Source organism: Maylandia zebra, linkage group LG18 (assembly GCF_041146795.1).
Source record: "Maylandia zebra isolate NMK-2024a linkage group LG18, Mzebra_GT3a, whole genome shotgun sequence".
Lineage (NCBI taxonomy): Eukaryota > Metazoa > Chordata > Actinopteri > Cichliformes > Cichlidae > Maylandia > Maylandia zebra.
In genome coordinates this window covers 19,672,142-19,697,851 of record NC_135184.1, presented here as the reverse complement: position 1 = coordinate 19,697,851, position 25,710 = coordinate 19,672,142, and the positions used below count along the sequence as shown (strand labels likewise).

At 38.9% G+C, this 25,710-nt stretch overlaps 2 protein-coding genes across 2 annotated transcripts; one reads left to right on the top strand and one right to left on the bottom strand.

Moving 5' to 3' along the window:
- Positions 1-3,048: 3,048 nt before the first annotated feature.
- Positions 3,049-8,242, bottom strand: otol1a (otolin 1a). The gene is made up of 6 exons (XM_004542633.2): positions 8,178-8,242; positions 5,271-5,372; positions 4,709-5,187; positions 4,532-4,621; positions 4,313-4,384; positions 3,049-4,166 (listed from the first exon to the last, which is right to left on the bottom strand). Exons 3-6 carry the CDS (start codon positions 5,163-5,165, stop codon positions 3,289-3,291), a joined length of 1,497 nt encoding a protein of 498 aa, XP_004542690.1. The 5' UTR covers positions 5,166-5,187; positions 5,271-5,372; positions 8,178-8,242; the 3' UTR covers positions 3,049-3,288.
- An 8,055-nt stretch (positions 8,243-16,297) lies between these two features.
- ppm1la (protein phosphatase, Mg2+/Mn2+ dependent, 1La) lies at positions 16,298-25,616 on the top strand. Its single transcript, XM_004542634.5, has 4 exons — positions 16,298-16,894; positions 20,715-20,889; positions 22,304-22,465; positions 22,661-25,616. The coding sequence occupies exons 1-4, from the start codon at positions 16,496-16,498 to the stop codon at positions 23,014-23,016; spliced, it is 1,092 nt and encodes a 363-aa protein (XP_004542691.1). The 5' UTR covers positions 16,298-16,495; the 3' UTR covers positions 23,017-25,616.
- Positions 25,617-25,710: the final 94 nt, after the last annotated feature.

The following is a 25,710-nucleotide window of genomic DNA, read 5'->3' as shown; positions in this document are numbered from 1 at the left end:
CTCCCCAGCCTGTGTTCATTAATAAAAAAAATTAGCTTTGTAGGTGTAGCTTAAGCACTTTTTTTTCAAGGATTCTTCCCTATATCCCATAAGTTTTCACAGAGGACTGTGCCACCACTGCTACAACAGAATCAGCACTTAGACATTTCTGAAAGCTATAATTGCTTCCAGAGAGCATCAGAGACATCCAGGTGTTTGGAGACCTCTCCCGTGCTGTGCTCTGGCTGTGCTGGGACTCTGCGGAGGGGTTCTCTGGGTTAGTGCCTGCCAAACATTTACCTGCTCCAGTGTTCCTAACTCTCCAAAAAGACACAGACTCACAAATGAGAGGGATACAGGGAGTGTACAGGGATTGAAAGAGAGCGAATGAGAGGAAGATTGTTGCGGGTGTGTGTGTGTTTGTGAGAGCAGCGTTGTGTGTATGCGTATGCCCACTGCATGGATCTGTGTGTGTGTGTGTGTGTGAGAGAGAGAGCTGGTGTGTGTGTGTGTGTTTATCAGCTCAGTGCAGATGGGTGGCAGAGTGGCTCTTGCTGCCAAATGATTCAGTATGCTAATGAGTTGTTATCTGTAGTGCTGCAGGAACAATATACTGTCTTTCTCACAGTGGGAATCCAGCCTGTTGGGAGCAGATTACACTGCACACACCGCCAAGGTAGTTATTTATATTTTCACACAGAGTAGTAGGAAAATACATAAATGCAAACACACACACACACACACGCACACTTATGCACACATATCCGCAGATAGGCCTATAAACAAACAAGCAAAATAACATTTAACAAACGCACACACACCACCATCAACATGAACAGCAGCATGAATAAGGTGGAACTTTGACAGAAATATACATCCTTCACCAGTAGATGGAGATGTTATTCTGGGCTTTCCTCTTTAACAGGTTTCCCTTCAATATTCCTCATAAAAGTAAATTAATTCATAATATTCCAGTCAATCTTCCAATCAATAAAACTTTTCCAGTTGAGAGATATTTCTACCTTCACCACTTCCTGTCTGAAGGTTCCTATACAGGGAACAGGCTGTTGCTGAGCACGCCTAATACTACTTAAACGAAAGCAGCTATTGTTTGTACTTCATTTCTGTCACATCCAATTTGATGGAGTTGCACTGGAGACTATTTTTATCAAGTTTGATAGCATCAGCATCAGTGACTCCTTATTATAAAGCTGTCATTTACTCTTTAATTCACCGTTATAATTAGGTAGAAAGAAAAAAACATGTCAGTTTAACTCGAGTTCTTCAAATGTCACTCTGGTAAGGATAAGGAGATTTCCAAACTAGGTCTAAAGTTCTTAGTAATTCTAAGGTTCTTCATTTTGACCAAACATTAATGTTTCTTGATTGCTAACCAAGTCTGGTGGTGTTTGATCAGGATGAAATTAAAAGAAAATTTAAAAAAAAAAGAGCGGGGAAAGTTTTGGTGTTGAAAATTCTAACTTTGTCTGAACAATTTAAATGTTTTTTGTATTTAAATGTTATTTGAATAATCACTGGTGATCAGCTACATAAATACTACATAATTCTTTTCAAAGTTTTCACAATTGTATTTACAGTTGTATTTAAATTGCAGTGTGGATGATAGACCTGAAAAAGAAAAACATTACCTGCCTCCTAAATCTTTTCATGAAAGACACCAGAGAAAAAAAATGCTGCCTTAAAATTCGGACATCAGTGTAAATAGAAACCCTCTGTGTCTGCTATGATACAGTGTTTTTGATTATAGTAACTGTTTATCTTCCTACAGGCAGCAGTCTTGGTTGAGTGTACAACCTGAAATATAAATCCCCCTCAGGCAACGCATGTTCTCCAGAGTAAATCAAAGTGTTACGCAGATTTGTAAATGAATACACACACGAAGTACTTTTTTTTATTAAATTGCATTGAAGAGTGAAAATACACTTCTCAGGTATATGTCCAATTTTAAAGCTTTGTTGTTATTTAAGACTCCAAGTGGGAGAAAGCCCTGAAGAATATATTTATTTAATAGTTTTTATAAATTAAAATGATTTAAATCTCATTTATTTGTTTCACTCCCAATGAAATGTTGATACTTAGATACACTGATCACTAATCTGAGGATACATTTCTGTAAAAATTGTTGCACAAGTTACATTATTAGTATCTAAAACTTCATCTTGCTTATACATTTTGTTGTATGTGTAAGTGTATCATATGTGCTTAGAAAATATGTGACTGTGCCTAATTACAACCTTGCATAAAGAAAAGCTTTAAAACCAGCTAATGCAGCTCCCCTGCCTCCTACATTTAACGAACACGTCACAACATAAAAAGTCTCAGAGCATCTCGGTGTGGCTGAGTGTATACCGAATGTACTGAATGTAATTTATCTTCAGAATGAATTGCTGCTGTATAAAAGTAAGTGAGTTATTATCGGCTATAATCTGGTGAGAGGTCCTGACTCTTTAACGTCTAATGAGATATAGTATTTGTAAAAGTCTATTCTATTCTATTTTTCATTGTGCAGTGTGGGAGCATTAGAGTATAATTTATGGTGCAGCTTGATCTACTGCAGAGGGTTATCATCTCTGCTCAGGACTAAGGTGTATGACGTTATGGGGGTGTAATATCAATTATATATGTGTACATACATGTATATATAATGTGGTTTTTAAATCATATTACTTTCTGCGTTCCAGTGAATCATCCGGACTTGCCTTTTTCTCCTTGTCGTATATCGTTGCCGTAGTGTGCAGTTTTTTCAATAACATCACGACAGAGGTATCACTTTCAATCTTTACCTGAAATATTTGTGGGACCATTATGTTTTTCTAGCCTACTGTCTTTGTGTATTAATCTCCAGAGCTTCTGTCCAAAAATTGAACACCTTGCGCCCTCTAGTGGGAAACAAATGCAATACGTCATTTATTTAAATTATGTCCAAGTAATACAAATGGTTCACTGGCGTTGAGCTTTTCCCTTCTCTTTGCAATGGCAAATAGCTTTTAAATGAGTGTATAAGCTGTTTCTGTGTAAATACAACCCAAGGGTCATCAGTTTCAAGCAGAGTCAATTTTAATGCAGTGTTACAAAGAGCTGAAATGTTGCATACAGAAGATTAATTGGGCCTCACCCGTCTCCAGGTACAGCAAGGCAAGTAAAGCATTTGGTTTGATTAGCATGGGAGCTAGCAGATACTGAGCAGCAGTGCTTAGCTGAATCACATTAAAATGACAGAGCAGTGCAAAAGGCTGAAAGTTGCAGAGTCTGCGAGAGGCTCAAATCAGAGCTCAGTCAAGGATGCATTCAGAGGTTTGTCAGCTCAGTAGGTTTGGTCTTTATGTCTGGGTAAAGTAAGAAGCCAGAGAACGTGCTGTCATCTTCACTGCTGGAGTAAACTCCATTCCAGTCTCTCAGTGTCTCCAGCCACACCTGGTCACCTTCGTTCAACTGCAACAGCGCGAGATTAGATGCCTGATCGATGTCTTGGCCATACAGAGAGTCTCTTGTCCGTAGCTTCCGCATTCCATTAACCACCAGGGCTGCACGCACAGGCCGGTTGCGCACAGTGATGTGATAGCTGAATAGGTAGACCCCGGGGTATGTGACGTTGAACTTATTGAGTGCCGGGTCCCAGTGTCCTTCCCCATTGTAAAACACCTTATCAAACTTCACAGGCAGGCCCGGCGGAGGGAAGGAGCGGCTGGGGAACAAACCTACACTGAAGGCAGATCGAACCTGAACGGCACTCTGACCCGGAGGTCCTTTGGGACCCCGAGGCCCACGAGGACCTTTAGGCCCCTTCTCTCCCCTCAACCCTGCCAGTCCCCTCCCACCTGGGAGGCCTCTGGGTCCAGTATCACCCTTCCCTCCTGGAGGCCCTGGCTCCCCCCGTTCTCCCTGTGCACCGTCAGCTCCATTCAGTCCTGGGGGGCCCATCTCACCTCTTAGACCTGGGGGTCCATGATCACCTTTCTCTCCTTTCTCACCTGGCAAACACTCACTCGGCTGCCCTTGTTCACCTTTCTGACCCTTTGACCCAGGAATCCCTGGGGGCCCCATCAGCCCCTCTGGGCCAGGGATGCCTTTAGTCCCATTCAGGCCAGGCTCTCCTCTTTCTCCTGGGTCCCCTTTTAGACCAGGGAAGCCACGTTCACCTTTCTCTCCTTTGGGGCCTGGATCACCTGTGTGTGGAGGGTTTATGTTTATTTAGGAAGAAAGGTTTGAATGAAAATATGTTATTATGTACCTCAATGCACTTTGAGAAACAATAACTATAAATCATGACTTTTGCACATGTGTAGCCAGGTTCTTACAGGAAACTACACACCCTTTTCTCCAGGTTTTCCTGGCATACCAGGGGTACCAGGTAGACCTGCAGGTCCTGGATCACCTTTTTCACCTGCAGCAGTTTTGATAAATAAAGCGTAGAAAATGACATCCAAAAAGTACTTATACAAAACAGCGCTTCGCACAAAAGGAGAGAGAGACACAGAGAGAGAAACCCTTAGACATTCAAGAACTCTCCTGCTGTCAAGCCTCGTTGTACCTATGTCGCCATTGAGTCCATTGGCTCCAGGTAATCCTGCTGGTCCGGGAGGTCCTCTGGGCCCTGTTTCTCCCTTCTCTCCTGGCAACCCTGACAACACACGCGAGTAAAAAGAATAAAATCTTTGACTTAAACTGTAATTTCCCTTACAATAAAAAAAGTTAAAATCCGTCTCACCTGGAATGCCCTTCTCACCTGGTGGCCCCGTTGGCCCTCTTTCTCCCATAGGCCCTACGGGACCTTTTTCTGGTGGACAGCACTCACAGAAGTTGAAGAAGCATTCGTTGTAGTCAAGGGTAAAGTTTGAAAGGATGTTCCCAGGGGGCACTATAGCATCAGTGTGAAATTCAGTGGGGTATGTGTCAATGGAGTATGTCGTGCTATCTGTAGAGGGCAGGGAATATGCATCCATCATAATGTCAGTTGTTTCTTCAGTGTTCAGGCTGCTTGTAGGGGATGGGGTCGTTGTCGTGGTTCGTCCAAATCGTCCACCTCCATCACCGCTGGCGCCAGCTCGAGGTGGCTTCTTGGTGCTCTGGGGTTTGGGCCAGCGTGTGGTTCTGGCACCAGCTGCCAGCATGGCCATGAGGGCCATGCAGAGAGTGGTCAGCACAACAGCCCGAAGGGGTGGCATATTGACGGCTGGGCACAATAATCTAATGGAAGAATTCAGGCAAAACGGGTGAAGTGCTGATCATTTATCTTGCATCACAGACAAATAGCACAGAGGGCATCTTACCTGTTGATGACACTTGATTCTTCACTCCGTCCCTCAGAACAAGTGGTCGGTGCAGTTTTTCTTCCTTCCTTTTATTGCCCTGGTTCTCCAGCTTATGTGCCTCTAAGCCAATGACAGAACAAGGGACAGAAAACTCTGGGGTTATTGGGTGGCAGGTGGGCTGGCAGCAACAGATTACATGACTCCTGAGGGATGCGAACTAAAGCAGATTGTTGTACAAGGCAAGAGTTTATGTCTTTGTGATATTGGATATGAATCCAGGGCCCAGGAGTGTGCAACCTGCCTAGGTGTTGCTCACACACATGCTTGCTTTGTACAGAAACAGGAGACAATATAAAGTTACAAAGACAGATACACAGTCAAAGAACATGCCTGCATACACTGACTGTTTATACACAAAAACATACACGTTGTTGGTAATGAATACCGTTTCATATGAGAGTTACCAAGTGCAGTACCAAGTGAGAGTTGTCAACTCACTACACCATTTGGCAGCACCTCAAAGCAAACAGATCACCAGATACAGTGGGACAAGGATCAGTGTCCTAAAACAGGCACCAGTAATCTAACTAGTCATCTCCTTGATCTAAAAGTAAACCCAGTAAATCAAGTACACCTCACAGAAACCTGGCACCAGTGAACCGAGCTTCACATCTCTCGAAAGTTGTGCTGGATGTCATTTCAGTTTCTGAAATGAACTCATGAGAGATTTGGATATTTAGAAATAGTTGATCAGTGAGGACTTTCCCAGTAAAGTAAAATAATAAATTAAATGAATAAATAAAAAGGAGGAGGTCATTAGTAGACATCCTGGCAAATTTTATGACTGAAATATATTTTATATGAAATAATTTGCTGTAAGATTGAAACAAAAGCACAACTCGGGGGTTAGGTCTGATTAAGCATGCTCCTTAATCTGAAAAGAAAAAAAATTGCTTCCAAGCAGCCAGACTTTCTCGTAATGTTTTAAAATGATCTTGAGCAATAATTCTCTCAGCTTTCTGAAGGGTTTTCAAACTTTTTCTTTTGGCATTGGCTGCTTTTACACTAATTTACAGTGGAGTCCTTGAACTCTACTATTTTAGCCACCTTACACTGACCTTTGAATCGCTCAAGCATAAGAAAGGCACTTAACTTAAGGGATGAGCCGGTGTTGTGTGTCTATATAATAAAAGTTTGTTACCAGCAGCCTGTCACAAAAACACATAATGTGTTCCCATTTATTTAGTTGAATCTACACAAAATGCCAAAGACAACACAGTTTGAAGGCCTAACATATTTCAAATTGTTTTAAGAAGGAAGGCTTCCTGAACTCAGAACACTCCCATTTTAGATGGTCTTTGGAAGGAATACATGTACACTAAGATATCCAAAAACTTCAAGGCACTTTCATATGGAAATTATATAAGTTTATTCTCAAAGAATTGTTGTATTTAACCTAAAGCTCATTGCAATCGTTGCTTAAATGTAGTACAAAGTGTGACATTTGTTGATTCTGCTTCACAAAATGAGTTTACTATAAACCATTTTAATTTTAAAACCTCATTTTTAATCTTTAGGCCAGTGTCCCAGCTGCAAAGTGTTTTTTTACATTGATAGAATAAAAAGATGGTTGTATAGGTTAGCAGAACACGAATATGCCATACGCACAGGTAACATTATTTACCCCATGGCTAAGCACTACCTGGACTTTCATAACAATAATCCTTCTACACTATAAGGGGCTTGAATTAACCACATTATTCTTTCAGTACGGAGAGGTACTAGACAAAGAAGTCTTAACCAAAATGAACCTTTTTGGATTTGTAAAATACAGGCCACTAAAAATTGTCCCTTTGAAGATGCATATATGTTATCATTAGTTGATTTCACTGTTGTCTTTTCTTTTGTCTGACTTGGATTGAATTTGAGCTCTTGCATCTGCCAGGTTACTGAGGACTCCTCCTATTGTTGAAGATTTACTGGTGGAATTTTCCACTCTCACCCTGAGTGGACGTTTTCTACTTCTGGAACACCACATGTCGAAGACCCCTTAAGGAGCAGAGATTCAGTGTGTTCATGGACCGTGTTTTCACCCAGATGAAGGCCCGTTTGCTGAAGAAATATAACCAAGATAAAGAATAAAGGCACTTGATGGTGTCAGACTGAGCGGAGGTCTTCCTGAGCTCCCGCCGCCACTGAGCATATCCTGCTTTATTATCTATACGTTCTGTACAACCTTGAGGGATAAAAACTTTAAACAAGAGTCTGTTAAAATGCTGATCTGAGACATGCATCGGGCCCTGCAATTGATCCATCTACTGTTCATCAAAGCCTGATCAGAAATAGTCTCAGTGGTAGTTGTCAAGAAGGCATTCTTAAGGAGAGGAAATAGGGGGGAAAGGATTAGGTATGCAAATAACACAAGATCTGGACTGACATTCGGTGCCAATAGGTCTAATTGAGTGATTAATCCAAATTTAAAGCTTTTAATTGGTATGATTTCTCTGCCTGGAATTGTCCCTTTACAACTTTATGTGCCCCCCCCCCCTCCATCATTTGACTCCAAGAATGTAAATTATAGAATTAGCAGTGAATGTTATACCTTAAACTGCCACCAGGAGGTGGCATTTTTCAACCACTGCTGTAAAACATAAAGACATCGCCTCCCATTAGTTTAGGGCCAAAAGCTGCCTGTTTTGAAACGACCACATAATTTTATCTACTTTTAAATACTGTTGCGTGAGTATTGGGACTAATTTATGTCTGTTTTCTATTCTGCTGCATTTTTATTTTGGGCCTCGTTAAATGTTCTCCATAACAGTCAGCAGCCCCATAAAACATCACATCATCACACAGTATTTTAAGTCATACGAAGTGAAAATGCCGCTATCTAGATTATGACTGTGATGTGTTACACTAGATGACCTCATCATCCGATTCCGCAGTCACCACCATTTGTCCAGCGTTCTGCTTGCGCATGGCCTGAGTTTGCGGCTGCGCAGTCTCGTCAGTGCCGACTGCATTTGAGGAACGAGTGGACGTGAAGTTTCTCGCTGTGAATAAACCGTTTCCGCTGGTCTTTCAACATAAAGCACCTGATTTGGCCGCATTGCTCGCAGCTCCTGCCTCTTCTACTATTTTGCTTCGTTAAACACACATTCGGATTTCCGATATTGTTCGCGCTCCCTGTTGGTGGTTTGACAGTTCTTAAGTAGGAAGGTGTATGTGTGTGTGTGTGTGTGTATGTGAAATGTGTTGTTGATGCGGAGACTGAATCGGCACATATCTGACAGTAGGAACGGGGTCAGCGGTGAAAAAGAAGGACATATTGCAGTCACTTCGTCCCCCTGGTGACTCCTATGTCTGTCAGCGTGGTGGGTCTAACCCAGAAAATCCGTCGTTTTACAATGGGTTGTGGGAGATCGGCTGAACTCGGAGAATCCTCTTGCAGCTGTTTAGAGAGCCGGGGATAGGACCAAGACGTTGTGTTGAACCAATGAGGGTGGCCTCCTCTCTTTTGTCCTCCGTTTTCGGACTGGTGTCAAGCCAGCCTCCAATTCGAGACTTGCAGTCAAGCCAGCCTCCAGTTGATTTTACGTTCCCTGTGTTTTCAAAGTATTACGGGAATGGATGTGGAAACCAGATTTCAAAATAAAAGCCAACTTCGAGTGAATTAACAGATATGTTAAGAACATAATAACATATAATTTAGGCTTTTTTTTTTTTTTTAGAAACTCTAATGTTACATCTACATGACACAGCCTTGTACCCTAATTGTGCCCTGTCAAGGCCATCTTATTTTGGATTTCAAAGTAAAAGCCCTGTGAATCTTCATTTTTGAACTACTCTTTCAATGAATTCATAATGCTCTTAAAAGCAAAAGTCGTATTTCCAAATACTATTTGAACTTTGTATCAACACTTTCCAACCGCAGTCTTTTTCACAGTAATACCATATCAAATAAATTCTTTCTGATTTTGCTTTTCATAGTAATGGCCCTTTGAAATTGCCGATATTTGACTTAATCTTCTAACGATTCAAAATGCTCTAAAATGGAAAATTCCTGTTTCCACAGGGTAATTCCACCTTAGATCAACAGTATACAACCCCACAGTGATACCATATCAATATCAAGTCATTCTGATTTTGCTTTCAAAAATAAAAGCCCTTTCAAATTGTCCATAATTGACCTAACTTTCAGTGATTTCAAAATGCTCTAAAATGGAAAATTCTTGTTTCCACAGGGTAATTCCACTTTAGATCAACAGTATACAACCCCACAGTGACACCATATCAATATCAAGTCATTCTGATTTTGCTTTCAAAAATAAAAGCCTTTTCAAATTGTCCATAATTGACCTAACTTTCAGTGATTTCAAAATGCTCTAAAATGAAAAATTCTTGTTTCCACAGGGTAATTCCACCTTAGATCAACAGTATACAACCCCACAGTGACACCATATCAATATCAAGTCATTCTGATTATGCCTTCCAAAATAAAAGCCTTTTCAAATTGTCCATAATTGACCTAACTTTCAGTGATTTCAAAATGCTGTAAAATGGAAAATTCCTGTTTCCACAGGGTAATTCCACTCCAGATCAACAGTATACAACCCCACGGTGATACCATATCAATATCAAGTCATTCTGATTTTGCTTTCAAAAATAAAAGCCCTTTCAAATTGTCCACAATTGACCTAACTTTCAGTGATTTCAAAATGCTCTAAAATGGAAAATTCCTGTTTCCACAGGATAATTCCACCTTAGATCAACAGTATACAACCCCACAGTGACACCATATCAATATCAAGTCATTCTGATTATGCCTTCCAAAATAAAAGACTTTTCAAATTGTCCACAATTGACCTAACTTTCAGTGATTTCAAAATGCTCTTAAATAGAATTTTGCTGTTTCCACAGGGTAATTCCACTTTAGATCAACAGTATACAACCTCACAGTAATACCATATCAATATCAAGTCATTCTGATTTTGCTTTTCATAGTAATGGCCCTTTGAAATTGCTGATATTTGACTTAATCTTCTAACGATTCAAAATGCTCTAAAATGGAAAATTCCTGTTTCCACAGGGTAATTCCACCTTAGATCAACAGTATACAACCCCACAGTGATACCATATCAATATCAAGTCATTCTGATTTTGCTTTCAAAAATAAAAGCCCTTTCAAATTGTCCATAATTGACCTAACTTTCAGTGATTTCAAAATGCTCTAAAATGGAAAATTCTTGTTTCCACAGGGTAATTCCACTTTAGATCAACAGTATACAACCCCACAGTGACACCATATCAATATCAAGTCATTCTGATTTTGCTTTCAAAAATAAAAGCCTTTTCAAATTGTCCATAATTGACCTAACTTTCAGTGATTTCAAAATGCTCTAAAATGAAAAATTCTTGTTTCCACAGGGTAATTCCACCTTAGATCAACAGTATACAACCCCACAGTGACACCATATCAATATCAAGTCATTCTGATTATGCCTTCCAAAATAAAAGACTTTTCAAATTGTCCATAATTGACCTAACTTTCAGTGATTTCAAAATGCTCTTAAATAGAATTTTGCTGTTTCCACAGGGTAATTCCACTTTAGATCAACAGTATACAACCTCACAGTGATACCATATCAATATCAAGTCATTCTGATTTTGCTTTTCATAGTAATGGCCCTTTGAAATTGCTGATATTTGACTTAATCTTCTAACGATTCAAAATGCTCTAAAATGGAAAATTCCTGTTTCCACAGGGTAATTCCACCTTAGATCAACAGTATACAACCCCACAGTGATACCATATCAATATCAAGTCATTCTGATTTTGCTTTCAAAAATAAAAGCCCTTTCAAATTGTCCATAATTGACCTAACTTTCAGTGATTTCAAAATGCTCTAAAATGGAAAATTCTTGTTTCCACAGGGTAATTCCACTTTAGATCAACAGTATACAACCCCACAGTGACACCATATCAATATCAAGTCATTCTGATTTTGCTTTCAAAAATAAAAGCCTTTTCAAATTGTCCATAATTGACCTAACTTTCAGTGATTTCAAAATGCTCTAAAATGAAAAATTCTTGTTTCCACAGGGTAATTCCACCTTAGATCAACAGTATACAACCCCACAGTGACACCATATCAATATCAAGTCATTCTGATTATGCCTTCCAAAATAAAAGCCTTTTCAAATTGTCCATAATTGACCTAACTTTCAGTGATTTCAAAATGCTGTAAAATGGAAAATTCCTGTTTCCACAGGGTAATTCCACTCCAGATCAACAGTATACAACCCCACGGTGATACCATATCAATATCAAGTCATTCTGATTTTGCTTTCAAAAATAAAAGCCCTTTCAAATTGTCCACAATTGACCTAACTTTCAGTGATTTCAAAATGCTCTAAAATGGAAAATTCCTGTTTCCACAGGATAATTCCACTTTAGATCAACAGTATACAACCCCACAGTGACACCATATCAATATCAAGTCATTCTGATTTTGCTTTCAAAAATAAAAGCCTTTTCAAATTGTCCATAATTGACCTAACTTTCAGTGATTTCAAAATGCTCTAAAATGAAAAATTCTTGTTTCCACAGGGTAATTCCACCTTAGATCAACAGTATACAACCCCACAGTGACACCATATCAATATCAAGTCATTCTGATTATGCCTTCCAAAATAAAAGCCTTTTCAAATTGTCCATAATTGACCTAACTTTCAGTGATTTCAAAATGCTCTTAAATAGAATTTTGCTGTTTCCACAGGGTAATTCCACTTTAGATCAACAGTATACAACCTCACAGTGATACCATATCAATATCAAGTCATTCTGATTTTGCTTTTCATAGTAATGGCCCTTTGAAATTGCTGATATTTGACTTAATCTTCTAACGATTCAAAATGCTCTAAAATGGAAAATTCCTGTTTCCACAGGGTAATTCCACCTTAGATCAACAGTATACAACCCCACAGTGATACCATATCAATATCAAGTCATTCTGATTTTGCTTTCAAAAATAAAAGCCCTTTCAAATTGTCCATAATTGACCTAACTTTCAGTGATTTCAAAATGCTCTAAAATGGAAAATTCTTGTTTCCACAGGGTAATTCCACTTTAGATCAACAGTATACAACCCCACAGTGACACCATATCAATATCAAGTCATTCTGATTTTGCTTTCAAAAATAAAAGCCTTTTCAAATTGTCCATAATTTACCTAACTTTCAGTGATTTCAAAATGCTCTAAAATGGAAAATTCCTGTTTCCACAGGATAATTTCACTTTAGGTCAACAGTATACAACCTCACGATGTTACCATATCAATTTCAAGTAATTCTGATTATGCCTTCCAAAATAATGGCCTGTTGAAAATGCCAATAACTTACCTAACTTTCAGTGATTTCGGAATGCTCTAAAAAGGAAATTTTCTGTTTCCACAGAATAATTTCACTTTAAATCAACAGTATACAACCCCACAGAGATACGATGTTAAGATCAAGTCACTCTGATTTTGCCTTCCAAAATAAAAGTATTTTCAAATTGCCCATAGACGACCTACTCGTTTAACGATTTCAAAATGCTCTTAAATTGAAAGATGCTGTTTCCACAGGATAATTCCACTTTAGATCAACAGTATCCAACCCGACAGTAAAACCATGTAAATTTTATGTTGGTCTGATTTCGCCTTTCAAATTAATGGCCCGTCGAATTTGTCCATATGTGATATACTCTTTCAATTATTTCAGAATGTTTTAAAAATGAAAATTGCTGTTTCAACACATATTGGGTTTTCATTTTGAAAAGCAAAATCAGACTCAATTGATTATGACAGAATTGAATCATAAAGATGATGTAAAAGGAAGCTGAAATTGCCACTAGGTTGTAATTGATAGTACGTTTATATTTTAAGTCTGTGGAAAGATGTCATTCTAAATAAAGAAATTACAAAACAGCTTGCAAACCAACCATGACATCTTTCCACAGACTTAAAATATAAACGTACTATCAATTACAACCTAGTGGCAATTTCAGCTTCCTTTTACATCATCTTTATGATTCAATTCTGTCATAATCAATTGAGTCTGATTTTGCTTTTCAAAATGAAAACCCAATATGTGTTGAAACAGCAATTTTCATTTTTAAAACATTCTGAAATAATTGAAAGAGTATATCACATATGGACAAATTCGACGGGCCATTAATTTGAAAGGCGAAATCAGACCAACATAAAATTTACATGGTTTTACTGTCGGGTTGGATACTGTTGATCTAAAGTGGAATTATCCTGTGGAAACAGCATCTTTCAATTTAAGAGCATTTTGAAATCGTTAAACGAGTAGGTCGTCTATGGGCAATTTGAAAATACTTTTATTTTGGAAGGCAAAATCAGAGTGACTTGATCTTAACATCGTATCTCTGTGGGGTTGTATACTGTTGATCTAAGGTGGAATTACCCTGTGGAAACAAGAATTTTTCATTTTAGAGCATTTTGAAATCACTGAAAGTTAGGTCAATTATGGACAATTTGAAAGGGCTTTTATTTTTGAAAGCAAAATCAGAATGTCTTGATATTGATATGGTAACATCGTGAGGTTGTATACTGTTGATCTAAAGTGGAATTACCCTGTGGAAACAGGAATTTTCCATTTTAGAGCATTTTGAAATCACTGAAAGGTAGGTCAATTATGGACAATTTGAAAAGGCTTTAATTTTTGAAAGCAAAATCAGAATGACTTGATATTGATATGGTATCACTGTGAGGTTGTATACTGTTGATCTAAAGTGGAATTACCCTGTGGAAACAAGAATTTTTCATTTTAGAGCATTTTGAATCGTTAGAAGATTAAGTCAAATATCGGCAATTTCAAAGGGCCATTACTATGAAAAGCAAAATCAGAATGACTTGATATTGATATGGTATCACTGTGAGGTTGTATACTGTTGATCTAAAGTGGAATTACCCTGTGGAAACAGCAAAATTCTATTTAAGAGCATTTTGAAATCACTGAAAGTTAGGTCAATTATGGACAATTTGAAAAGTCTTTTATTTTGGAAGGCATAATCAGAATGACTTGATATTGATATGGTGTCACTGTGGGGTTGTATACTGTTGATCTAAGGTGGAATTATCCTGTGGAAACAGGAATTTTCCATTTTAGAGCATTTTGAAATCACTGAAAGTTAGGTCAACTATGGACAATTTGAAAAGTCTTTTATTTTGGAAGGCATAATCAGAATGACTTGATATTGATATGGTGTCACTGTGGGGTTGTATACTGTTGATCTAAGGTGGAATTACCCTGTGGAAACAAGAATTTTTCATTTTAGAGCATTTTGAAATCACTGAAAGTTAGGTCAATTATGGACAATTTGAAAGGGCTTTTATTTTTGAAAGCAAAATCAGAATGTCTTGATATTGATATGGTAACATCGTGAGGTTGTATACTGTTGATCTAAAGTGGAATTACCCTGTGGAAACAGGAATTTTCCATTTTAGAGCATTTTGAAATCACTGAAAGGTAGGTCAATTATGGACAATTTGAAAAGTCTTTTATTTTGGAAGGCATAATCAGAATGACTTGATATTGATATGGTGTCACTGTGGGGTTGTATACTGTTGATCTAAGGTGGAATTATCCTGTGGAAACAGGAATTTTCCATTTTAGAGCATTTTGAAATCACTGAAAGTTAGGTCAATTGTGGACAATTTGAAAGGGCTTTTATTTTTGAAAGCAAAATCAGAATGACTTGATATTGATATGGTATCACCGTGGGGTTGTATACTGTTGATCTGGAGTGGAATTACCCTGTGGAAACAGGAATTTTCCATTTTAGAGCATTTTGAAATCACTGAAAGGTAGGTCAATTATGGACAATTTGAAAAGTCTTTTATTTTGGAAGGCATAATCAGAATGACTTGATATTGATATGGTGTCACTGTGGGGTTGTATACTGTTGATCTAAGGTGGAATTATCCTGTGGAAACAGGAATTTTCCATTTTAGAGCATTTTGAAATCACTGAAAGTTAGGTCAATTGTGGACAATTTGAAAGGGCTTTTATTTTTGAAAGCAAAATCAGAATGACTTGATATTGATATGGTATCACCGTGGGGTTGTATACTGTTGATCTGGAGTGGAATTACCCTGTGGAAACAGGAATTTTCCATTTTACAGCATTTTGAAATCACTGAAAGTTAGGTCAATTATGGACAATTTGAAAGGGCTTTTATTTTGGAAGGCATAATCAGAATGACTTGATATTGATATGGTGTCACTGTGGGGTTGTATACTGTTGATCTAAAGTGGAATTACCCTGTGGAAACAAGAATTTTCCATTTTAGAGCATTTTGAAATCACTGAAAGTTAGGTCAATTATGGACAATTTGAAAGGGCTTTTATTTTTGAAAGCAAAATCAGAATGACTTGATATTGATATGGTATCACTGTGGGGTTGTATACTGTTGATCTAAGGTGGAATTACCCTGTGGAAACAGGAATTTTCCATTTTAGAGCATTTTGAATTGTTAGAAGATTAAGTCAAATATCGGCAATTTCAAAGGGCCATTACTATGAAAAGCAAAATCAGAAAGAATTTATTTGATATGGTATTACTGTGAAAAAGACTGCGGTTGGAAAGTGTTGATACAAAGTTCAAATAGTATTTGGAAATACGACTTTTGCTTTTAAGAGCATTATGAATTCATTGAAAGAGTAGTTCAAAAATGAAGATTCACAGGGCTTTTACTTTGAAATCCAAAATAAGATGGCCTTGACAGGGCACAATTAGGGTACAAGGCTGTGTCATGTAGATGTAACATTAGAGTTTCTAAAAAAAAAAAAAAAAGCCTAAATTATATGTTATTATGTTCTTAACATATCTGTTAATTCACTCGAAGTTGGCTTTTATTTTGAAATCCGGTTTCCACATCCATTCCCGTAATACTTTGAATACACAGGGAACGTAAAATCAACTGGAGGCTGGCTTGACTGCAAGTCTCGAATTGGAGGCTGGCTTGACACAAGTGTTTTCGGCCGGGTGTCTGGCAGCCAAGCTGTGCACAGTGCGTAAATGCGCTCGGAGCAGGCAGACCGAGCTCCGAACAAATGCTTAAATCTTGTCTTTTTCTGACACAGTGGTAGTTAATCGATTTCTTCATAGTTCCGCTGAGCGGATGGAGTGAATTGTGCAGACGGGGGGAGAGACAGACCGCAGTTTGGTTGCGTGTGATGATAGGAGACACAATGACGCTCTTGTCTCTTTTGGGTCGGATCATGCGTTATTTTCTCCTCAGGCCGGAGACATTGTTTCTGTTATGCATAAGCCTGGCGCTGTGGAGTTATTTCTTCCACACGGACGAAGTCAAAACCATCGTCAAGTCCAGCCGGGATGCGGTGAAGATGGTGAAGGGGAAAGTGGCGGAGATGATGCAGAATGACCGGCTGGGAGGCCTCAGTGTCCTGGATGCAGAGTTCTCCAAAACCTGGGAGTTCAAGAATAACAACGTAGCCGTGTACTCCATACAAGGGAGGAGAGACCACATGGAGGATCGCTTCGAGGTGCTCACCGACATCACCAACAAGAGCCACCCGTCCATATTCGGGATATTTGATGGTCATGGTGGCGAGGTAAGCTGGAAGCAAGAGGTTACGAGGGCCCCTTTTATTTTATTTTATTTTTTAGCAGCACAGTGAATTTGGCAGGTAAAGAGAACGTGATGTATCTTAGAGTGCAGTTTTATTTAATGCTGCTACATTTATATATATTAAAATAAATTCTTAATTTAGCCTTGTTGAGTGGGTTAATTTGCTACCAATCAGGGTTTGAAATAACAAAAGTTAAGGTTACAAACTTTCCACAAGGGTGGTAGAGAGCTCCCCCTCCCCACTCCGGCATTGTATTCCCTTGTTTGAACACCTCCACCACTGCCAATCAGGAAGGTGACTTGGATTTCATCACAAAGGGCTTTGTGTGTGTGTGTGTGTGTGTGTGTGTGTGTAAGAACAATGGTTTGTAGTATGTGTGTGTATGTGCGTGTGTGTGTGCTCCAGTCCCCGTGTTATCAAGGGTCAGTTGTTTCTCAGGATTGCCTGAAGAGCAAATGTCCTGCGCCATCTGTCACACCATCACCACTGTCAGAGCTCCCAGTACAGGACATATTGTTGCATATTTCACTCAGTGATAACGTCTAAGAATAAGAGTGCCATGCAGCTATAAAAGTATGGAAAAAAGGAAGTTTTGTCCCTAAATGCAGTATATGCTCAATAAAAATGGTCTGCTGTTCCCGTAGAGCAAATAGGAACGAGCCTGAGTCATAAATCTTATTTCTAATTTGGAATATTTTCCACATATGTATTATCTGTTGCACTTTATGATACAGTCCATGACTTGGCTTGTAATTCCTCCAGATTTAACTTGAAACTTTACATTTATTTTTGAAACTGGATGAAATTTGGGTGAATTTTTATTTACCTGCAAATACTTATAAGAAACCTACATGTGATTAAAAGGGTAGCAATTCTACTGTAAGTACTTTTAGGTTAGTGAGTAAGTTGAAGTACTTTACATGTACTTGTGGGCCATTTTATGAAGTAGCTTAATCTTACAGTTTTACAATGTAAATATGCCCCACCTTTAGGGCCATGGGCTGTATTGTAGAGTGGCCTAAACCCCTTTCTGACATCATAAGTATAATTTACTTTTAGAGGTGGCAGTTGTATTGTGGAGTACCTTAAACTCCCCATCTTGAATAATAATAAATAGATTCTACTTTAAGGTGTGTGGGCTGTGTTAAAGAGTGGTTTAACCTCCTGTCTAATGTTGTAACTGCACCTTTTTTATGGTCTTGGGTCCTATTATGGAGTATTTAACCTTGCCCTATGAGAAATAAGCTCGAGCAGCACTTGTAGTGTTAAGAACAGCTTTAATGTTCATGTTTCAGCTTCTTGCTTTCATTGGGGTCACCATAAAACATATCAAAAAGTTTAAATTGCATACGTATAAAGCAAAACTTGAGTTTTAGCCCTTTATTCTGGTGTACCTAATAAAATTGCACCCTAATTTCAGAACAAATTTCATTCAAATTCCACATCTGAGGAAATATGGGCTAAGACGTATTATAAAGTGTTACTGTTTTCTTAATAAATATATCAGTTTTTATTTTTATTTTGAAAATTAAGGAGTTGTGAAAATGTTTTTTCATTTCTTAATCTAACTTATTTCGCTTCAGAGCTTTTAAATATCCAGTTTAGTATCATTAACAGGCCAAGAAAACAAACTGTAGTTCACATTTGACTTGAAACAGTGAAACTGGGATTTTTGCTTAAAACTGTCTGAAACAGTAAATCAGAAGAGTTAGTGATTACATCCAGTCTATCCTCTCTTTTAAGCACATCTTAAGGGATTCATTAGACACAGGCAATTAATTTTCTGTCTTAAGGAAACAGGCATTAGTTTGTTAGCTCCCAGAAATGCTGTAACTGTTGGCGTCCGGATGTGTTCAGTCACAGGGAGGTAAACAAACAGACTGTGTTTAGCCTTTCTGTCTCTTTCCACTGTGTAAACAAATATTTTTCTTTCCTCTAATTCCCGATCTTGCACCCTCTTTCTCCTTTTCACACTCAGTGTCTACTGTTTTTCTTTGCTCCCTTTATTTTCTGTAGTTCACAAGTCAGATTTGTGTTGTTCTGTCTGGTTTGTTTATATGTGTTTTACTCAGGTTTGCCCCCCTTCTTTTTATCAGTAGTCACAAAGGCTTTGGACTTGTATTGGGTTGCTTTGACATCGACCTCAGCTGCTTTAGGGTCATTAGCATCAGTGCACAGAACACATGCTGTAACATGCAAACACAGTAACCACAATTCCCAGTATAAAAACTAGGCTCTGGTAAAAACAAACTACGTGGGACCCTCAATGCTAATGATATGCAGGCACAAACTGTAGGAAGTGACATTTGTTTGCTGCTGATCTTTTTTTTTTTTTGCACTTTCGTGCATTTGGAAGCACACACAAACCCTCACACATCACCAATATTGAAAGAAGCCATACTGCCAAGCCAAATATGGGCAGATAGAACAGGCCGTCTCTGAGTGCAGGGTGTCCTGGCTCTGAAAATATGCGCTACATTCCTCAAACATTCTGTGTTTTTTCTCTGCAGTTTTTATTTTCTATCAAGGCACAAATTGTGGCCTTGAAATATAAAAGTCAGCACAAGCTGCTGCTTCATTTTTAACTTGCCTTACAGGGGAAGAGACTATTTGCTTTGACTAGTTTACACCTTAAACGGGCTTTCACGTTACTTTGCTGTACAAACTAAAATTCAATCCTGCATGCTGGCTCTGGGAAGAAGTAGAATTTAATAAAACAGCACAGTTAATAAGAAATCAAGATCCATAATCTGTATTTTCACTTTAAATGGGGCTTAGATGATATTTTACATTAGCTGATTAAATGTAAAGGCTGTAAAATATTGGAGCCCTTCGTGAGGTTTGTAACTGCACTCAGTCTGGCATTTCCTGCTATTTACTGCAAATGGAAATTTACACTTGAAGCTCTTTCCCTGATCCAGCCTCCCTCAGTGCTTCTCCTCCATTAAATAGATCATTGAGCACAGGAAGCAGACAGGGACTTGATTTGTCCCTCCTGATAATTAGACATAATTAGACATTCCATATACTTCATGGTAAATATTTTGAGCAATATCACGGTTCAAATGTCAACTGCGCTCATGGATAAACCTGATAAACCCGAGTATTATTTTTTATTACTGCATCACGTCAGAAGGGAGCAAAATGAAAGCGCGTGGACTGAAGGGCACAAAGTGTCCTCGTTTCGTAGGAGCTGTGAATCTGAAATATGAATGCAGGGACATCAAGATGGTGTAAAATGCTCCCGTTTTTAGATTTGATTTGACAGCATTAGCATAATGGAAATCTTGGCGGAGAAAACGAGGGTGGAAGCAGATATGTGAAGGGAGGAGGTGGAGGAGTGGGCTGGAAGAGGAGGAGGTTGCTCAATAATTCAGCTCTGAACACCTGGTGTTAAAGCACTCCTCTAAATTAAAGTTGTGTTGCCTGGCGAGACATAAAAAATAATCTGAATCATAACCTTATTTATTCTGTCTTTCAAAGCTGGGGAACATTGTATTTATTCAACACGATGAAATCTATCCATATATTACGGCACCAAAAGTTATATGAAAAGTCACCAGAAATCAACATTACATTTATAAACAGTATATCCAATATACAAATCTAGCAGGCATTAAATAAAAAGAGTTTGACTGCTGACCACTTTTCAGTATTTGTTTATTTTTGGCTCTGTTTTGGGCAGCACCAGTTTAAGGAAACATCTGTTTGCTATTTCTTTCTACTTATTTGTTATGATCACAGGCACTGTCCTGTGTCTAATCCTCTCTGTGCCTCCCTTCTTCCCCTTCTGACGTCTTAGGCTGCAGCTGACTATGTGAAGGCCCACCTGCCCGAGTCCCTGAAGCAGCAGCTGCAGGCCTTTGAGAGAGAGAAAAGAGAGAGCGCTCTCTCGTACGCCAGCATTCTCGAGCAGCGCATCCTGGCTGTGGATCGTGACATGCTGGACAAGCTCTCTGCAAACCACGATGAAGCAGGTCAGAAGGAGGAGGAGGAGGAGGAGGAGGAGGGTGGAAGGAAATGGGGAAAAAAAGATATGTGGTCAGTGTGTGTGTGGGGGAAACTTTGAAACTAAAATTGCCACAAATAGAGGAAGCACGTCTCACATGTCTTGTAAACACACTGTGCAAGCACTTTTGCCAAGAAGTGTCAAGAGTATTCCTTTAGTGCACTTTAAAATAAAGCTGGCTGTTTGCGTGAAAGTTGGCATGTTAAGAACGATGCTTTCGAGTACTCTCATTTTCACGCTCTCTCCTCTTAAGGGACTCGGTTGCATTGCAGAACCTCACCTATGAAAGAAAATCCTCACAATTTCCTGTCTTATACCCTCTCATCTCCGTACTCCCACCTGACATTTACGTCTCTGACCGAGTCCTTCTACAGCCCACTCGAAACGCTGGCTGAATTAGAAGAGTGAGATGGTTGTGTAACACTATGCTGATCCAGATTTACGCTGATGTTTCAGAGAAACAGTTCAGATTGATCGGTTGGTGGCATTTGAAACAGTTTCCTCATATTTTTGACCTACTATTATTTTTCATCATTGATGTTTTGTTTTTTTTTGGTGACAGTCTGCCACATCATCTCCTCAGGATAGTGAAGATACAGTTAATGACTGGCCACTGGCACAATGGTGTCTCTATAAAATTAATTTTAATAATTGAGCTTGATCTAGTATTGACTCACAGGTTAGCAACTTTATTATGGAAAACTCTGTTTTATTTATGTTTTATTTATTTATTTTAAAGCTCACATTCATACATGTCATCGAGCATATTCTTTAAGGTGTAATTTAAGTTTTATCCTCTGAAAGCCCTCTGTGGTAGTGTGAAAATAAATTCATTACAGGAAAGGTGCTGCTATAGCTCACTGGGATGAGTGGCGTTTGCTGCAAGTCATCCCCCCATCCTCTTCCTGCTTTTCTGTCCACCCCTCTACATTGTACAATATAGGGAAAATACAAAAAATAAATCTTAAAAACAACAACAAAAAACACCCCATACTTGAAACATATCGACTGTGTGCATTGCTGTAGTGTAGTGGTGCACAGGTTTGTGAAGCAGCAAAACAAATCCCTTGAGTTTTGCATCAGTAGGGGCAGCTGGAATAAAAAAATTTGCCTAATCAAATATTTGGAGCTATCTGAAGTCATGAGTTACGTTCTCAAAAGCCAGCATAAACAAAACAAAATCTAGTTTTAAGTATTACTGTTAATCTGGCATAAAAATGATTTGTTATATTTTGTGGTGTGATTAAAATAAAAAAGTTAAAGGATAATATAAGATCACAAAGATGTTTTTTTTTTAACTTGTAGCTGGTTACAGTACAAAAATCACTAATGATTAGTGTTTGGATTTTTGTTTTTGTCTTCTCTTTGAATTTCCCACACAGGAACGACATGTCTGATGGCGCTGCTGTCAGATAGAGAGCTCACAGTGGCCAACGTTGGAGACTCGCGTGGTGTGTTGTGTGACAAAGATGGGAATGCTGTCGCCCTATCACATGACCACAAGCCGTATCAGCTTAAAGAGCGCAAGAGAATCAAGAGGGCAGGTAAATAATGAGTATAAGAGTGTAATGTAAAGCTTAGGCATTGTGTACCTGCTGTTGCTATGGGGTCCTTTGTCGCCATCTGTTGGTCTGTTCTGGGAAATCACTGAGTTAAATTTAATGCAGTGTTAGAAATAGGTTGTGATTAAACTTATTTCTTAAACTTTAAATTTGAATTTTTACTCTTTTTACTTTTAGGAGGCTTCATCAGTTTTAATGGATCGTGGAGAGTCCAGGGAATCCTCGCTATGTCCCGCTCCCTCGGGGATTACCCACTGAAGAACCTTAACGTAGTCATTCCCGACCCCGACATAATGACCTTTGACCTGGACAAACTGCAGCCAGAGTTCATGATCCTGGCCTCTGATGGCCTGTGGGATGCCTTCAGTAACGAGGAGGCAGTGCGCTTTGTCCGCGAGCGCCTGGACGAGCCTCACTTTGGTGCCAAGAGCATCGTCCTACAGTCTTTCTATCGTGGCTGCCCTGATAACATCACCGTCATGGTAGTGAAGTTTAAAAGTGGAGCAGGGGGGAACAGCAAGGCAGGGGAGTAGGTGAGGGTCGAGTTTAAAGCTTGCGTCATGATCAGTATATTTTTCCTCCCATCTTCTGGATGTATCAGTAAGTACATCATCACGGAAGGACTGGGAGAAGTATAGATTTCGACTGGGCTTTTAACTAATGCACACACATACAGAGAAATGTACACACACACATGCAATGATATGAGAAAATGAAGCTCAATTTAATTTGACCTGATGGAGAAAAGGGGCATTTAAATTCAATACAGTTCACAGCCATCTGCTAAACGGATGAGGAATTGATTAAAATATTGAAGTACAGTACCAAGACTACCAGACACAGGGGAGGGGGGTGGGGTCTTTTAACCAGCACACATTAGACTGTGATGACATCACTGCTGTTTACTGTACATGCACACGCACACGAATGGTACAGGTCCACTGGAGGCTTCTTCAGAGAAGGCTTCAACCAGTGCCTGCACAACAATTACTGTCCATCTGCAAAAACACCACCCGGCTTGCTGCATTTTGATGATTCTCTGATTGTATGCATTTGTTAGACTTTCCAACAGGAATAATAATTTCTCAAATGTAAGAAGACTCCAGTGGATCCATACCTCTACTTAATTTCTGATGACAATACACACATATGACTTTTGAGTATTAAGCACCTATTTTGTGGCTTGAGGAGTGACGGTAAAAGCTTTGGGAGATTTATTGTTTTTGCATTTATTTAAAATTCATGCTCAGTACAGCAGATTTTAAAACTAAGCAGTCACATAAAGAGAAGGGGGTAGAAGGTAAGCAGTGACAAGGGCTCGTGGCTTATTGAGCTGAAAATTTTCGTTTTAGGTGACACACATTTTAAACATCTTTAAATGAAATATCTTTTTTTAAAGTGATGCCTGAAGTCAATTTTGGAGTATCTGATAATTCATTGACCAAATAAATGCTAAATAAGCCTTTTTTTAATATTGCACATCAATTTAATCAACTTAGAATAGGCATAAAGATGATCTGAATGTCCATATTTTTTTCAAAATGTGTTTTAATGTTGAGGGTCAGTTGTTTCATTGCATTAAAATTGACAACAACAAAAAATCCGTTCTGGTTCTTATCCTTCAAGATCTCCAATAGAGTGGACTCAGATGTTTCTTCAGCTATTTGAACATTTACATCTCATTCCCAGACATGGATTAAGCCTGATCCTAAACCATAAACTTTAATCACTGTTGATCTTCATTTAATTTTTCTTTTAGTCTGGGGCTTGTTTCAATCCACACCTGGGAAACCTGGTGTTATTTTCTTCACCTCTGAAGAATCCTTAATCAACATTACCCTAACCGAGTGACTATAAAGGCTGAAACGTAACATTTTGAAAGAAATTTATCAAGTCTGTAGAAGGTGTGTGATACTCAAAAGTGAAATTTGTGTGTGGAATGTGACTTTAACTACAACACACACATACACCACATGAGCCACAATCTTATAACCACCTATCGAATATTGTGTGGATCCTCCTTGCCAAACACCTCTGATCCATCAGAGTGTATTCACTGGAATTCTGAGAGGTTGGTGTGTGGGACAGGGATGTTGGCACTGGATGCTTTGGCTCATGTGGGTTTCACGGTGGTGGCTCTAATCTGATGCCCAGTTGGCTCTCGATTTTGGGGTCCCTGGAGTTATTCGTAGGCAGTTTTATATAGTGGTTGAAAGTGCGTTGCCTTGCTGGGAGAGGCCATTCTTGGTCTGCAGCAGTGTTTAAGTGGGTGAGATGTCATCAAGGTTACTTGCTCCACTTGTCAGTGGTTTAAATGTTGTGGCTTATACATGTAACTTCCACAGAAATACATATGGTTCTAAAAAAAATGCACTTTTCAGATGTTTATTTTTTGGAATGGTAAATTCTTACATATCAGCAAACGTAAACACTGTTTACCCTCAGCAACGCAAGCGGGTTTCACTCTACGTCGAGCCCGACACTCACCTGTTTGCGAGGCTACGGAGGAAACGCAAACTGTTCCATTCAAGTGGACTTACACTGTCTGTATCAGGGCATGTGCTTCAGCTTAACCATGTTCACGAACGAATGACCTAACGGCGTGCAGCAACGGACACTGGTGGCTGTCTTCGACCTGCGAAGCACACGAAGCGATGAGGTGCAACGGACACACCTCGACCACGAAAGACTGAAAGACTAAACGATGTCGCATCACGAACTGTACAGCTGCAGCCAGAATGCTTGTGATTAGAAATACGATATGCTCCCGAAGCAATACAACTGGTGTCAATGACGCAGTCTGTCAAGGAAAGTTACCGTAAACCGTGCTTGATTTACTGCTGTTTTAAATTCACCTTTTACCACTGTGTATCATGACTTCATCAGTCGAGAGAGGGGAGTTTTGTTCCTTTTGTTTTCTTTCTTTTATTTTAACAGTTTACCCAATGCCTTATTTATTGTTATGTTTTTTGGATGTCTCAGGCAGATTGCCAAACCAGTATGATGTATTTTCAGTTTTGTCCTTCTGTACATGAGCAGAAGTTTACAATAAAACAAATACCCGTGATTTTAACGTGAGAAAGTTGTAAGCATTAAACTCTTTCCTCTGAAATATATCAACCGTTTTCATCTCCATCATCTCATGACAGGTATGATCAATTTGGATGTGTTTATTCTTTCCACATTTTATCATATATTAAATGCAATGCACATCACCTGCTGCCAGG